General features: G+C 39.9%; 1 protein-coding gene across 1 annotated transcript in view; it reads left to right on the top strand.

The window, feature by feature from the left end:
- PLCXD3 (phosphatidylinositol specific phospholipase C X domain containing 3) overlaps positions 1-12,367 on the top strand; it is an 81,994-nt gene that overhangs the window by 42,720 nt on the left and 26,907 nt on the right. Inside the window, exon 2 of the mRNA XM_068176950.1 lies at positions 4,732-5,440. Coding sequence (XP_068033051.1) covers positions 4,732-5,440 — 709 coding nt within the window. The remainder of the gene's footprint in view (positions 1-4,731; positions 5,441-12,367) is intronic.

Raw genomic sequence — 12,367 nt, 5'->3', positions numbered from 1 at the left:
CTTAAAGATAATTTATTCCAACCCCTTTGCTGAGGATCAGATTACAAATGCTATCCAGGACTTGGCCTGGAATACTTTCAGGGATGGGCTATCCACAACTTCCTTGGGCAGCCTGATCCAGTGCCTCATTGCCCTCTGAATAACACTGCCCTCTTCTTGACATCTAATCTAAATTTCTCCTCTTTTAATTTAAAGCTATTCCTCCTTGTCCTATGGCTGTCCAAGTGAAAACTTGCTCTCCTTCTTCTAAATAAGACCCCTTTAGGTACTGGGGAGCTGCTATTCAACAGCTTTCTCTTCTCCAACTGCTATTCAACAGCTTTCTCAGCCCATCCTCAGAGAAGTGATTCAGCCCTTTCATCATCTTCATGATCAAAGGTGCTGCTCTGGACTCAACCCAGCAGGTTCCTGTCCCTCCTGTGCTGGGAGCCCAGAGCTGGATGCAGTGCTCCAGGTGGTTCTCACCAGAGCAGAGCAGAAGGACAGAATCCCCTCCCTGCCCTGCTGCCCACGGGGCTCTGGATGCAGCCCAGGACACGTTTGGCTCTCTGGGCTGTGAGTGCCATGGCTGGGCCATGTGCAGCCTCTCACCCACAGCACCCCCAAGCCCTTCTGGGCAGGGTTGCTCTGGGTCTGTTCATGCCCAGCCTGTGCTGATTCCAGGGCTTCTTCCTACCTGGTGCAGCACCGGTACTTGGCCTTGTTAAACCTCATTAGATTCTCATGGGTTACTTCTCAAACTTGTCCAGGTCCCTCTGAATGGCATCCGTCCTTCAGGTCTCCTGCCCTGTTCTGCAGTGGATCAGCTTTCTCTGTGCTTTCTTTTGTTGTTGACATATCAGCAGAAGCTATCTGTTGCCTTTCCCATCCCTTGCAGGTTTCCCTTCCCAGCTGTGCCCTTCTGAACTCCCTCTGTGCCTTTATCCTCTGTACCTCCTGGCAACCTGTCCTTGCTAAAACCTTCTGTAGTGGCTTTTTAAGTTTGATGCCACTCAGAAATTACTCCTTCAGCCAAACTTGCCTCCTGCCTTACCTCCTGGTTTCTGCACACTCTGTTTATATGCTTTAGAGAAGTTGCTTTCCAAGCTCAGCCCTTTCTGCTGAGTCTCTTGGCATTTAAGGTAATTGAGTTCTTCCAGGCTACCACTTACCAATTTCCTGAACAGGCCAAGACAGTTGCTCTGAAATCCAGGATCTTTATACTGCTTTTTGCCTTCATTGCCTTCCTGACTATTTCAAATTCTTATTTCTCCTTGTAGTCACTCAGTCTAAGGCTGTCATCAGCCTTTATGTCCCTATCCATTTCTTCCTTAATTCATACAATATCCAGCAGTGCAACTTCACTACTTAAAGGAGTACCTGTGGAAAAAATAAGCCTCTGATGCTCTCTGAATTTCCTGCACTCTGCTGTTCTGCTCTGCAAATGTCTCAAAATTCCCCCATGGAAACATGTAATTATGAAGTTTCTTCTAGTTGTTTAAAGGCTTCACCCACTTTCTCTTCTTGACTGGGAAGTCTATAGTGTGTGCACACCATGTTAACCCCATGTTTGTTACCCCCATCATGCTGATCCATTAGCCTTCATGCTTGACTTCTTGGATATGCTGGGTTGTTGAAATAGTGGGTTTTCCATTGTGCAATATTTTAAGAAAATTTTGGACACTAAGTAAACCGGTGAGAAAATATGTTTACGCACAAGAGGAATATCATCTTTTGCTCCCTGAATGACTTGGGATGAGTCATTTTCCCCTCTTTGCTTCTCCAGGTCTCAGACTGTGAAGTCTCTGTGGTACAAACCTACCATAACAGAGATACATGATGTGTAAGCACTGCCACCTTCAAAAGATTGCAGGCATCATTGCATTTGTGTTCCTGAATGTAACTTGCATTCTCTCTTCATGCGGGCTGAAGTTTGGTGATACAGAGAACCTGCAAGAACACTTTACAGTGAAAATGTAGGAGGGGAATGTCCCTATGCACAAAAGAAAGATTTGGAAGGAAATGTGGTTGCCAAAAGCCTGTTTGTACAGGATTCCCTCATTACCAGGAATATGGTGATTGTGGGCATGACAGTGGAAAAGATCATACCCTAATTTGCTCTGCTAAGTGTAAGGATTTTGAATTTCTGTGAGTTACACAAGTAAGCTGTCTGAGACAACCGGGCAGGATTAAGGCAAAAGGAAATGTAGATGAATGCATCATGGAAATGAATATTTAATTGACCTGTTCAAAGTACTTATGCATAAGGAAAGACAAAATATTTGCTGTATTTTTTGTTCAGGAGGAATCTTTACATACTTTTGAACAGCTGACTTCTGCTTCATTTTGCATCAACCAAGTTAAACCTTATTTCCTTTTTGTATTATGCTGTAGGGTTCCTTGTTTGGGTTATAAAACATGAAAATTCTCAGAGCACTGTGCAGTTTCCTCGTTATCGTCCACATAGGAATGACTCTGTTTCAGCTCAAATATGTGCACGAAGACTTTGATGAGGAAAAAAAAATTTTCTGACTTATCATACTTGGAGTGTTCAAGGGTTTCTAATTGTGGTGTTCACACACACACAAACACACACACACACTTCTCTGTGTTTTTTATTACCAGTAGCTAAAAGCTACCTGTTGACAGGTTGTTCACCTTAGTTTTCCACTGTGAGAATTGTGCTGCCTTTCCTGACTAAAGTAGTTTTATGAAGTATTTTAAACTAATATGTGCCTACTGACAGTGCTATAGTCAAGTTTAGCTACTACTTTTTCTGCAACTTCAGGCTGCCCGTGTCTGCAGATCAGAAGATAAAAGACAAATGGTTTAATTAGTCTTAATACCATTTTAAACCTACTGCTCTAATCAGTTGATCAGGTACCTAATCTGGCATAAAACCTGACAAAAATAAAATGGGCTTCAGTGGATGAAGCGGGGGTTTGCAAAATCCATCCCTTCCTAATATCAGTAGCTGTGCCTTGTTTTAAACAAGACTAGATTTGCTTTGATTTCTAGATTACTGCAGATTACACTGAGCAGAACATTTAATGCATCTCATTGATTTTCCCTGTAATACTGTTGATATACAGGTCACTGCTCTAATAATTTGTTTTGCCATTAGAATTCTGTATGCAGATCTAGTCCCCAGGGATATCAATGTGCAACCAGATACTGCGTGATCTAATCAGGTATTGCAAGAAATATATTATCACTTCAACACCTAGCAGTAGAAAGCTTCATCAAAATGGAAAAGTTATCTAATATTTAAAGCAAAATGCAGTTCAAAGAGACAGCCGTGAGAAGCGGGTGTGTACAAAATTTAAAGACATTTCTCAGATTAAAGAAATCCAAATCCAAGCCAGATTCTGGGATGATTTGTCATGGCTCTATTTGTTATTAAAGAAGAAAATGTTATAGCTGCTGCTTCAGTTTATAGGGTTTATTCCAGTTCAGGTAAAGCAGCATCACTCTCAGAAATGACTGACTAGCAGAATTTCATTAATGTGATACTTACTTGCTACAGCATGCGTGCTTTGGAAAGCAATTTTGAAAAGCACCTGCAAAAGCACTGGTGACAGACAAGACCAGTGCTCTGAACTCATTTTGATGTGGGATTTGGATCTCTGAGCACCTAATACTGCAGTCCATTTCCAGAATACAAGTCCTGCTGACCTTGAAGGAGTTTTGCAAGCATTGTGTCTCAGACTGAGCAGCAGACCTGCTTGCTGCTGCTAGTCTGACCGGAAGCATCTATGGCTGGAATAGCAGGAGTGTGGCTCTGCCAGCAGCTGGACAGTGTTTCTGTGTAAACAGCCAGGTGCAAACACCAGGTGTTCAGCAGGGTAAGGGTTGACAAAGGTGATAAGCATCTCCTAGGGTCAGCTCATCTCTCCATAAAACTGCTTTCATGTCAATGTCTGAATGCTGAGCATTGTTAATTGTGGCTTTTGTTTTGAGACTGTGGGCTTTTACAAATGGACATACCTTGAGACACAGAATTTTGTATAGCAAAATGTGTAGACGATGTACGTATAGAATAGAATATGTATTTGCATTCAAATTTATGTGGTAGAAAATGGTAATTCCCATATATAGGCTTGTTAAGTTTTATGTCCCATTCCTCTTAAGAGCAGTTTCTGAATTTTATCAGTAGGTCTATCTCTTGTACTTATTTAGCAAAGGATAGTAAAGAATTTTAGAAGTAAATTTAAGAAGGAAAACAGCATTCAGTAACATTGTGGATGGCCAGATGAGACTTGAAATTAAGATAGAAAGGTTATGTTCTGTGACGTTTTTCCATCTCTTATTTTATCTGGCTATAAAGTTGTGTGTGTAAGGATGTTGGTTTGTTTTGGCTTTTTCCTTTGGTTCTACAAACTAGACATTGCATGATTCAGTGTGCAGGGCCAAACTCTCCTCCTTGGCTCAAGGGACTTAGTGTGTGACTAGCTTTGCTACCAGAATTGCTTTGATGTTCAGAGACCGCTGGGTACATTAAGCCTAAAGGCATAAGTAAGAGCTGGAAGAGAGTGACTGAGCATCCAGACAAGCAGTGAAACAGACTTTCTTTCAAGTTCCTACAAAGTGATGTTGGGGCAAATGCTGCCAGACAAATGTACTGTTGTTGAGGGAAAGGGCGGGGGAGGTGGTTGGTGGGTGTTGGTACAAGTCAGAAAATTATTTTCACTAAGAAAAACCCACTAAAGGCTTTTAATATATTTTTATAATTTTTATCTCTTGTGTTTTTAGGGTCTCATGATTCTTTTAGCTTCTACATTGATGAAGCCTCTCCAGTTGGGCCTGAGCAGCCAGAGACGGTCCAGAATTTTGTGTCAGTTTTTGGGACTGTGGCTAAAAAGCTGATGAGGAAGTGGCTGGCTACACAGACCATGAACTTCACCAGCCAGCTGGGGGCAGGTATACGGTATTTTGATCTCAGAATTTCCACCAAGCCCAGAGATCCAGACAATGAACTCTACTTCGCTCATGGTTTATTTAGTGCCAAAGTCAAGGAAGGTCTGGAGGAGATCAACACGTTTCTCACTGAGCACCCAAAAGAAGTGGTCTTCTTGGACTTCAATCATTTCTATGGGATGCAGAAATGCCATCATGAAAAGCTTGTTCAGATGCTCAAAGACACATATGGAAACAAAATGTGTCCTGCTATATTTGCCCATGAAGTCAGCCTCCAGTACCTGTGGGAAAAGGAGCACCAAGTGCTGGTGTTCTACCACAGTCCAGTGGCTGTTGAAGTAGCCTTTCTGTGGCCAGGCCAGATGATGCCAGCTCCCTGGGCAAACACAACGGATACGGAAAAGTTGATTCAGTTCCTGCAGGCATCAATCACTGAAAGAAGAAAGAAAGGCTCCTTTTTCATATCTCAAGTAGTGCTGACACCAAAGGCTAGCACAGTGGTGAAAGGGGTTGCAAGTGGTCTCAGAGAAACGATCACAGAAAGGTGAGTTTGTGTCTGGTAAGGTGTGCTGACTGTGCTGAATATATGTTGGTAGTGCTGTTTTTCCAATTCCTTTTAAAGGCACTCTAGCAGATGCATTTTTTCCATGCTACTGTGGGCTACTCAAAACTTGGCATAATCCTAAAATGTTTAAAGAGAAACACATTGAAGGACAAGCTTTTGCATCTTGAAAGAAAATCTGCCACTGAAGCATAATAAGATATTAGGGGATTGGCTTAACCTTTTCTTTTTTCCGAATGCATGTTTTGCTAATTTGCTTTGTTTTCCAAATGTGGTTTCTTACCATAAGCATTGAATATCATGCCTAGGATTTCCTTACTGGAAGATCTTACCTGTATGATCTAGACAAATCTATCTGTATGACCTAGATAATTAAAGTTTTTATTTGTGCATCAGGCTTCAGATATGGGATTAAAAAATTTGCCCTGGCTCATCAGAAAAGCCCGATGCTGCAGGATTTGCTGTTACACAGCTCAAAGATGCATGGTTTCTCTGTCTTTATACCATCATACATTGTATCAAAGACAGCAGGACGCCATTTGAGAGAATTTGACTCCTTAAAGTCTTTCCTCATTTATCATACAGGAAAGAGATGGCAGACCATTGTATAGCTTCTGTACATGGAATAGCTTGTTGACAGGCCATTAGTTGTTATATTACAAAAAAAGCCACCTGTGCAAGACATGCATTATTTATACCATTCTGACTTTGATAAATCACAGCCTGTTTTGAGCTTAAAGGCATATATACTTGACTATTTGTTGACAACTTGGTAGGAAAACTGAAATTTAATGCCAAGACACAAGAGCTATTTTTTTTTCTCCTTAAAAATAAAGAAGAGTTGCAGAGTGTAAAAAAAAATACAATGGGGGTCAGTGGCCTGCTAATGTTTTGCTCTCTGCACGGATGTGCTTGTGACAGGAAGGTCAGTTGGCAGTGTAGCCCCTTCTATGAAATGAAAGACACAGTGTCTTCAAAGAAAACATGCCTCATATTTGAGAAAGGTTGAGCTGTTTTTACAGCAGCTTTCCAAAGCAGCTCTTAACTTTAAAAAATAGGTAAAAACTTCACCTGACATGGTAAAACACTGACATGGAAGGTTTTATGAGCTGTGGAACATGCTTTAGAAGCGCTTGTAGCTGTTGGTATATCCTTCATCTGTGTTTTAGGGGCCCCATCGGTCTGGGGAATCTTCCTCACTCCTGAGTCTGAAGAGCACTTCTCTACACTAAAACACTGCTTTGTTGATGGATTTTACCGATAAACACCTTGTTGTTATGGAACTTTGTCCTCTGGTAAACATCTTCCTTAGTGTTCTTCAGAACATGAAGTAGCACAATCAGGAAACTAACAGGTTGTTCTTAAAGCTTGTTGTATCAATAAAATAGCCATCAAACCCAATTTTCTTAATCTTTAGCTTACAATGTGCTTTTTAGAAGCTATTTGTAAAGCAAAGACTTGAAATAGATGCTGAATATGTTTGAGCTTTGAATGTCCAGAGCCGTTGAACTCTTAGTATGCCTTTCCCAACAACAAATCTTGAAACTGTAATTTCCTTCAAAAGTCAATAGATCATTGGGCTGAAAAACCTGGAAATGTTGTTTCGCCAGATTTCAACTGAGATTTTTCACATTATCCCCAAATGTGTAGTCACATTTCTACATGAAAAGTTGTTTCCTTTTTTTCATAATTCTTGTAGCCATTATGAGAGAAATAGACCTTCAAAATAATCTCCAAGGCCAATATTGAGTCTTCCAAGTATCGCATCTCATTTTGAATTTTTATTTTTAATACAAAAATAGACTGTAGGAAAAAACAGGCTTGGAATTTATGATAATGTTGATAGAAACTGAGCCTGTATTTTGAGTTAACTGCTCTAAAAGTAAACATCAAATATATTCAGAACTGCTCCTCATTTTATGATGATTCTGTTAAAAATAAATAGGCAAGCAATTAAAAGATAAAGTGCAATTTACACAGTTGCCTTCAATTCACTGTGTTAATGTTTCAGGAGCTTGAAAATATATAATCCATACAAAAGGTAAAAAGATGTACGTTCCAGCTGTGCTGTGTTTGCCACTCTGAACCATCACTCAGTAAAATTATTATTTTGTCCTTTTCAAAATAAATACCCAGACCAAATCCCATCTTTGTGTCGTAGGTAGGTAATGTTCTTTTGTTGCCAGTTACTGCACAGACCTATACATTATACTTTTTTCTCCTTATTAAGAAATGCTGGTGAAGAGCCTTACATTAAGAATCCAGTTATCTTGATTTTGGAAGCAGTTTTGTAACCATACTTGGGTGGGGTTCTTCCCTCCCATTGCATTTTAAAAGTTCTGAAAGTAAATGAATAAGGTTGAGTTTTTCAAATAATTCTGGTGTGAGGGTTTGTTGGTTGGGTTGGGTTGGGGTTTTTTCTCTAAATTAAGTATGACATATAAGAAATGTTCCTTTTGCATTTTGATTAAAACATATAGTAATTTCTTTTGTTTTGTTTCTCTACCTGCACTGTGGTCTTTTACATATTGACTTAGTTTTGAAAATAGGGCAAAGTTTAGATCCTCTCAGATGCAGTGAAACATGCCAGGTTTTGATCTCTGAAGTTGTTTTTTAATAATGAAATTGTTTATTATTTGAAGAGCAGTGGCTGCCTTAGAGGGAGAGCATGGTTTCCCTCAGTCACAGCATCCGTTGGACTAGGAAATCTGTGAGCAGACTCCATACAGCAATCCCATCCGGACTCCATTCTGCTGTTCTGCAGGTTTCTTTGGGAAAGAGCACAGTGAAATATTCCTCTGAAGCCAAGATGGTTGGTTTAATGGCTTTTTGTCATGATTGCCTGTGGTGGTGGAGGTCCACACGCACACTGCAGTAGAGCAGCTTTCCAAGACAATATATTTCAGAAGGAGAAGGGCTGTTATTCCTTAACCTGTTCCCTAGAGCACAGATATGCAAGCTGTGAGGCCCAAAATAACCTCAATTAAAAAAATCCCAAAAAACAACAAAACATTTTCATGCTCCTAAGACTCAATTCAGTGAAGATATACCATAAGTTTTCTACTGATAATATTTGCTCACAGGCTTTGCTGTCATAACAGGTAGTGTTCTGTGGTACAGTGATTAGAAAGAAGGAGAAATTAAAACTTATCAAGCTTTTTGTCTTGCACAAATATGTGAGGGCAAAGCTATTTCTTTTAAGGTCTTCCTAGGACCACAGTTCAGTGTAACAAAACTTGGTAACACAGATTTCACCTCCACTACTTGAATGAGGAGAATCGCTTGCATATGTGCACATTATGTTTCTTGGATTTGATGAAAAACTTTGAAGAATATCAATGTGTTTCCAGGCTTAACATTCTGTCACACATGCAGTTTAGATGCCAAGAAATGCTCTTTGATTAGCAAACAATATATGCCAAATGAATTACATTTTCTGTGCTCATTGAATTAACTTCAGAGTGAGACAGCTGCCTTCAGTCTATCTGAAAGTTGGTTGTGAGACACCCTTTTGATTAGTGTAGAGCTGTTCCTAATAATCTAGTTTGCTTTCTGATTTGCAGTGAAATTACTAATTTTATCTATGACACTTGAGACAAGCGTGATACTCTCTTTGTTGTCTCTGTCGTTTATTAATATAGCAGAAGAATAGATCTCCTTCAGAGGATGCAGAAATCCTGTGGTACTTGTAAAGCTTTCAAAAACTAGAAAGTAAACACATACCCTGCCAATTGTCATTTGATTTCCAAATTAATCTCTAAGGATAATGTTCCCTGTGGGCTCACATAGGACTAAATCCCTGCCTACCATGCTAAAGCTTCCTCCTTAGCAACCAAACCAAATTAAAAAAAAATATCCTGCAGATGAGAATGAACCTTTTGAAGTGGAGGCAAAGCATCCAATTCACACTATTAACAGAAAGGGTGGTAAGTAGGCCACAGAAACTGTCAGGAGAAAATCCACCTCTGGGTACAGTCATGAATTAAGTAGTGTCAGATTTAGCTAGAGTATGGATATTGTATGATTAGGTGGATATTGTATGGAAAATTATTCCTGAAGTTGCAAGAAGTAGGATTTTTTTTGAGTCAGTTACTGATGGTGCCCCACCTCCGTCAGCTGAATTTTTGAGTTTCTGTGTGACAGGAAGAGTGAGAATTGATCATATTTTAATCCACACTCCATATTGACTGATGCCATTCTTAAACTATTTTATGTGAAAAAGAAAAACAACAGAAATGGCAACTGTGTTTTCCTAATTTTCTGCATCCTTCCTGATTGTAAACTTGATAGCTGTCTCCATTACAGGCTGCAGGAGAGCAGCAGGCTCCAGTGAGCTGGTTCCAATTTTAGGACTCAAGAAGCTGATGTGCCAGCTCTTTAGCTGCTGAGAGGTCAGGGGAGACTCAGTCCCTCACTAATGTGTGTGGTACAAGCATGCCTGACCACATATGTTTGCCTTGGGACACAGCTATCTTTTCCTTTTTTTTTTTTTTTTTTTTTTTTTTGTTTTTTTTTTTTGTTTTTTTTTTTTGATTATTTCCTGACCACTGATGGCACAAAATGGAATTCTGGTATATTAGTAAACTATTCAAAAGAACTCTGGGCAATCCAGACAAATCCTTAGTATTTCTGTTCCTCCTCAAACTATCCATAATTACTTTTACAGTCTTTCTACACAACAGGCAATCTCTGTGCACACAGAACAGCACAGGGAGATTTCATTGGAAGAATCTGTCTACCACATCAACAGGCCTGCACAATGAAACCCCCAATGGGCTGTGTATGTGTAGTGACATTTCATCATCGGACCATCTGTCTGCATGAGAATTTTAGTATAGCATTCCCACAGGAAGGGCTGTGTGGTTGTGTCTGATGGCTCTGGTCATGAACTTGGAACAGTATTAAATTGTCACAAAACACAGGAGCACAGATTCTTAATAACTTTGCTAAGTATTTATCTACATACCCAGTAGTAGGCTGTGGGATTTGGTGGAGGGGAAGGATTGGCATGGTGATCACCACAGTGACCTCCATGATCAGTGGCTTGGCTTTTGGGTGTTTGGGGTAGTTATCCTGATGTTTTCTTGTGCAGGTATGGGTGTCTCACAGTTTTTCCCTCTGCTTGGTGTGCTTGTGAGTTTTATCATGTTGGGCATCAAAACACCTTTCTTTCTACAGTTACTGTGTGTGCTGTGTGACTACTTGTAAATATACTTTATGTTTTCCTGTTGCCCAGTGTTAGTTGCACTCTGGGCACAGTGTGACCCTGCACATACAGACAGCAGCAAGTGCTTTTCATCACAAAAAAAGGAAATGTTCATTCTCTCAGCTCCACTCCTGTAAGCTGTCTCTTACATCTACTTGTCTCAAAGATTTCACACTTCAATCTTTATGGCTGCTGTAGTGAAATTGCAAATGTCTCATTAAGTCGCTTGGGTTTTCTTTGATCTTTCTGCATTACTCAGATCACTAAGGAAACTCAAAAGCTAATAGATGCTAACAAGTGCTGACCCCAGGGAAAATGCATTTGTAAATGTTGGGCCTGGGCCTGCGTAGCTGCTTCTACCTCATTGTGAAGGAAATGGCTTGATGGGTTGATCCTTCTGCTCTTCATTTATAATGTATGAAATGAGCACAGAGGTTTACACAAACAAACTTTTCCAGATGTATTCACAAGGTGATGTTCAAGTTGGTAATAATTTTCTGTAAAGCAAAGATGTTTCACACAAACACAAGCAAATACAAACTCAGTAGATATGACAACATCCATGTCTCTGTGTTGTATTAGCTCTTGCCTGCTGCAAACCACGCTAGTCTACTTATTGGACTATATATGTAGATATATATGCGCATCTTTGTCAAAGTTTAAGCAGAGAACTGAACAGTTCTGCACAAACCAACATACTCATTATATGTTTGGAAGTTTGAATTTTTAACCTTCTGTCACTGTTTCACGGTCCTAGAAGGGTAGGATGTGAATAGAAATGTCAAAACTAAATCCTGTTAGCTTGTAAAATCATGTTGAACATGCTGTGTAATTTTTGATGGTTTTGAGCAATTCTCAGCTGCCTCTAAAACCTGAGAGGGCTTTCAAATGCAATCTGGAGAGAATTCATCCACAGTGTCCCTGGACAAGTCACCTGCATATCCCCAGCTTTTGCAGTGGGTATCTCCACTTGGCTGGTAGAAAAGATTTAAGACAGGAGGGGGTGTCAAAGGAGCCTTAGTGACAGAAACCCCTTAAATCCATTTTCAGGAGATATACCAAGCCTGCAATTAATTTAGTTAAATGCTTCCCTGTGCTTACAAACAAGTAGCCTTTGTGGGCTGAATGAGCAGTTGGCCGTGCAGGCTACAGCCAGAGATGTGTTGGATAAAGCATGCAGAGGAAGAAGTAGGGATTCTGGCACACTGCTGACACAATTGTACAAAGAGATCACTGCAACAGGGGGATGGAAATTGTGAAAGCAGGCAGGCCAAATGTCTTGTTGATGTACCACCTTCTGTATGATGCAGAATTTGCATGAACTGTAAAAATGCCCATGCTTTTCTTCTGTTAAAGCAGAGGTGATATGGGTTTTTCCCTAGGAATTTCATAATATCTGTGGGTTGCAATGCAATTTTTTCTTAAGGAGCCACTGTCACTGTGAAAGATGCTGGTTCCATGAGTACAAATCCTTCAAATATATAGCCTTATTTTATTGATCTTTCCTTTACAACTTTACTTTTAGACAAATTTTTAATAATAATCTTTTTCTCCAGGAATGATTTTTGGGTTTTTTTTTTTTTTTGGAGGGGGAGGAGAGAGCTAGGTCTAATACAGAAACTTGATGGAAACTTGATGAAGTCAAAGATTATAATTAGAATTTGACTGTAATTATAATTATATAATTGTGTGTATTGTCCTGA

This window comes from Anomalospiza imberbis, chromosome Z, assembly GCF_031753505.1.
Source record: "Anomalospiza imberbis isolate Cuckoo-Finch-1a 21T00152 chromosome Z, ASM3175350v1, whole genome shotgun sequence".
In the NCBI taxonomy this organism is placed as follows: domain Eukaryota; kingdom Metazoa; phylum Chordata; class Aves; order Passeriformes; family Viduidae; genus Anomalospiza; species Anomalospiza imberbis.
This window is presented reverse-complemented; position numbering and strand designations above follow the sequence as displayed.